The sequence below is a fragment of the Penaeus monodon genome, chromosome 34, assembly GCF_015228065.2.
Source record: "Penaeus monodon isolate SGIC_2016 chromosome 34, NSTDA_Pmon_1, whole genome shotgun sequence".
NCBI lineage: Eukaryota > Metazoa > Arthropoda > Malacostraca > Decapoda > Penaeidae > Penaeus > Penaeus monodon.
In genome coordinates, this window is record NC_051419.1 from 19,006,156 (window position 1) to 19,007,740 (window position 1,585).

The 1,585-nt window shown below is 39.5% G+C and overlaps 1 protein-coding gene across 1 annotated transcript in view; it reads right to left on the minus strand.

Annotated features, from left to right (window-relative positions):
* Positions 1 to 294: 294 nt before the first annotated feature.
* LOC119594851 overlaps positions 295 to 1,585 on the minus strand; it is a 7,933-nt gene continuing 6,642 nt past the window's right edge. Inside the window, exon 4 of the mRNA XM_037943933.1 lies at positions 295 to 412. Coding sequence (XP_037799861.1) covers positions 326 to 412 — 87 coding nt within the window. The 3' untranslated portion in view covers positions 295 to 325. The remainder of the gene's footprint in view (positions 413 to 1,585) is intronic.

Below are 1,585 nucleotides of genomic sequence, written 5' to 3' on the forward strand. Positions count from 1 at the left end.
CTTAGACTTCGTACCCGGTCAGAAACTGGCTGAGTACACACGTTCCACTGGAAAATGTTCTATAAGTGGGTTTATGTATGAATGATGCACGTAAGCCATTCGAAGGAGAACAAAACGATAAACAAAATTCCAATCGAAATTTATTGGTCAAAGGGCATTCTTGTGCATTTCAAAGAAGAGATCTGAAGCCAATAGGAGATCTTGGCGTCCACAAGGAAAATTATAAAGAAATGAACGAACAGCAAAAACAAGAAAGATATAAAATGGCCAAGCACGCAGTTCCTCAGCAGTCGATCATGCGGCCATGCAGTCGCTGGAGCACTACTCAGACGGCCAAACAAACTTTCCTTTGGGAACAGGCGTCTCTGCAACATTTCTGGCCCGGTGGACACTGGTGGTCGTTGTAGCAGAACTGCAAAGGAAAGGAAAGATTCGCGTTTGACGTCGAGAAGATTTTTATCAGAATGGAGTATTCCTCGAAATGAGTTGGAAATTATTTAATCCCAAGCATAACTTTTTAAGAAATTTTCTTCACAGTAATTATTGTTCATTGCATGTAACTGCCATGCATATGCACAATCATAACAAAACCTACCAGGTCAAACAGTCATATATAGAAACAGTAAATAAATAAGTTTTTTCTACTTATAAAATCAAAACATTTTGAAATTATGGTTATGGATGTTGAGTCTTTTAATCATGCATTACTTTTCATCATGACAATAAATTCGAAGGCTAATAATTTTAGAATTATCTGGTTAACACTCTTAAAATAGCAAATGATTTACATGACAAAAGCATAAAGGTAATGCTGAAAACCAATTGATAAAGTAAAAAAAAATCACTGTTTATCCTCCCATTCATCCAGCTGGCGGCAGCTGGAGCGAACAAAGTCTCCGAACCCAGCGACAGGAGCGAAGAGAAGCCGGAATACTTACGGGGAATTGCCGTCGAAAAGTCGATGCTCGGAGGGGGGTAGGGGCAGCGCGGGGAGGTGGAGGATCTGTTGGAGAATCGATTTGATTGGAAAAGGTTTGAGGGGATGAAGGAAAATTGGGGGAAACGTTTTACAGATGATTTTTTGTTTTTTTGCTCAGCACGATTTGCCTCTATATGTATTCATGTCCATATATTTAAGAATCACTTATCTATTTGAGATCTACTTATCTGTATGTCTGTGTGTCTATTTACTCTCACTACACATAAAAATAATGGAACCCATCGTCTCACTACTTAAAGTAAACATAATATACACGCCTTTCTTATATAGATATAAACTTGCCCACCTATGCAACACAAAAGTCAAAGGTGACAGGTTACTCACCACAGCACACGTCAGTCTGCCCAGGAGTCTGGCAGTAACGGCTGCACTTCTGGCTCGCCATGGCTACCACGAAGCAGGCAGCGAGAAGACAACAAAGCGAAGGCGCAACTGTAATGCAAATTCATGTTATGATCACCTATACAGAAAGAGAAACACAAATAACAGAACGGGATATCTGTGCCCGTACTTTTGAAGGTAAAAGAAAAATATTAAAGTTATCCAGGTACAGTTTTCGTTAATAAAGACCTAGAGAATTGTAGT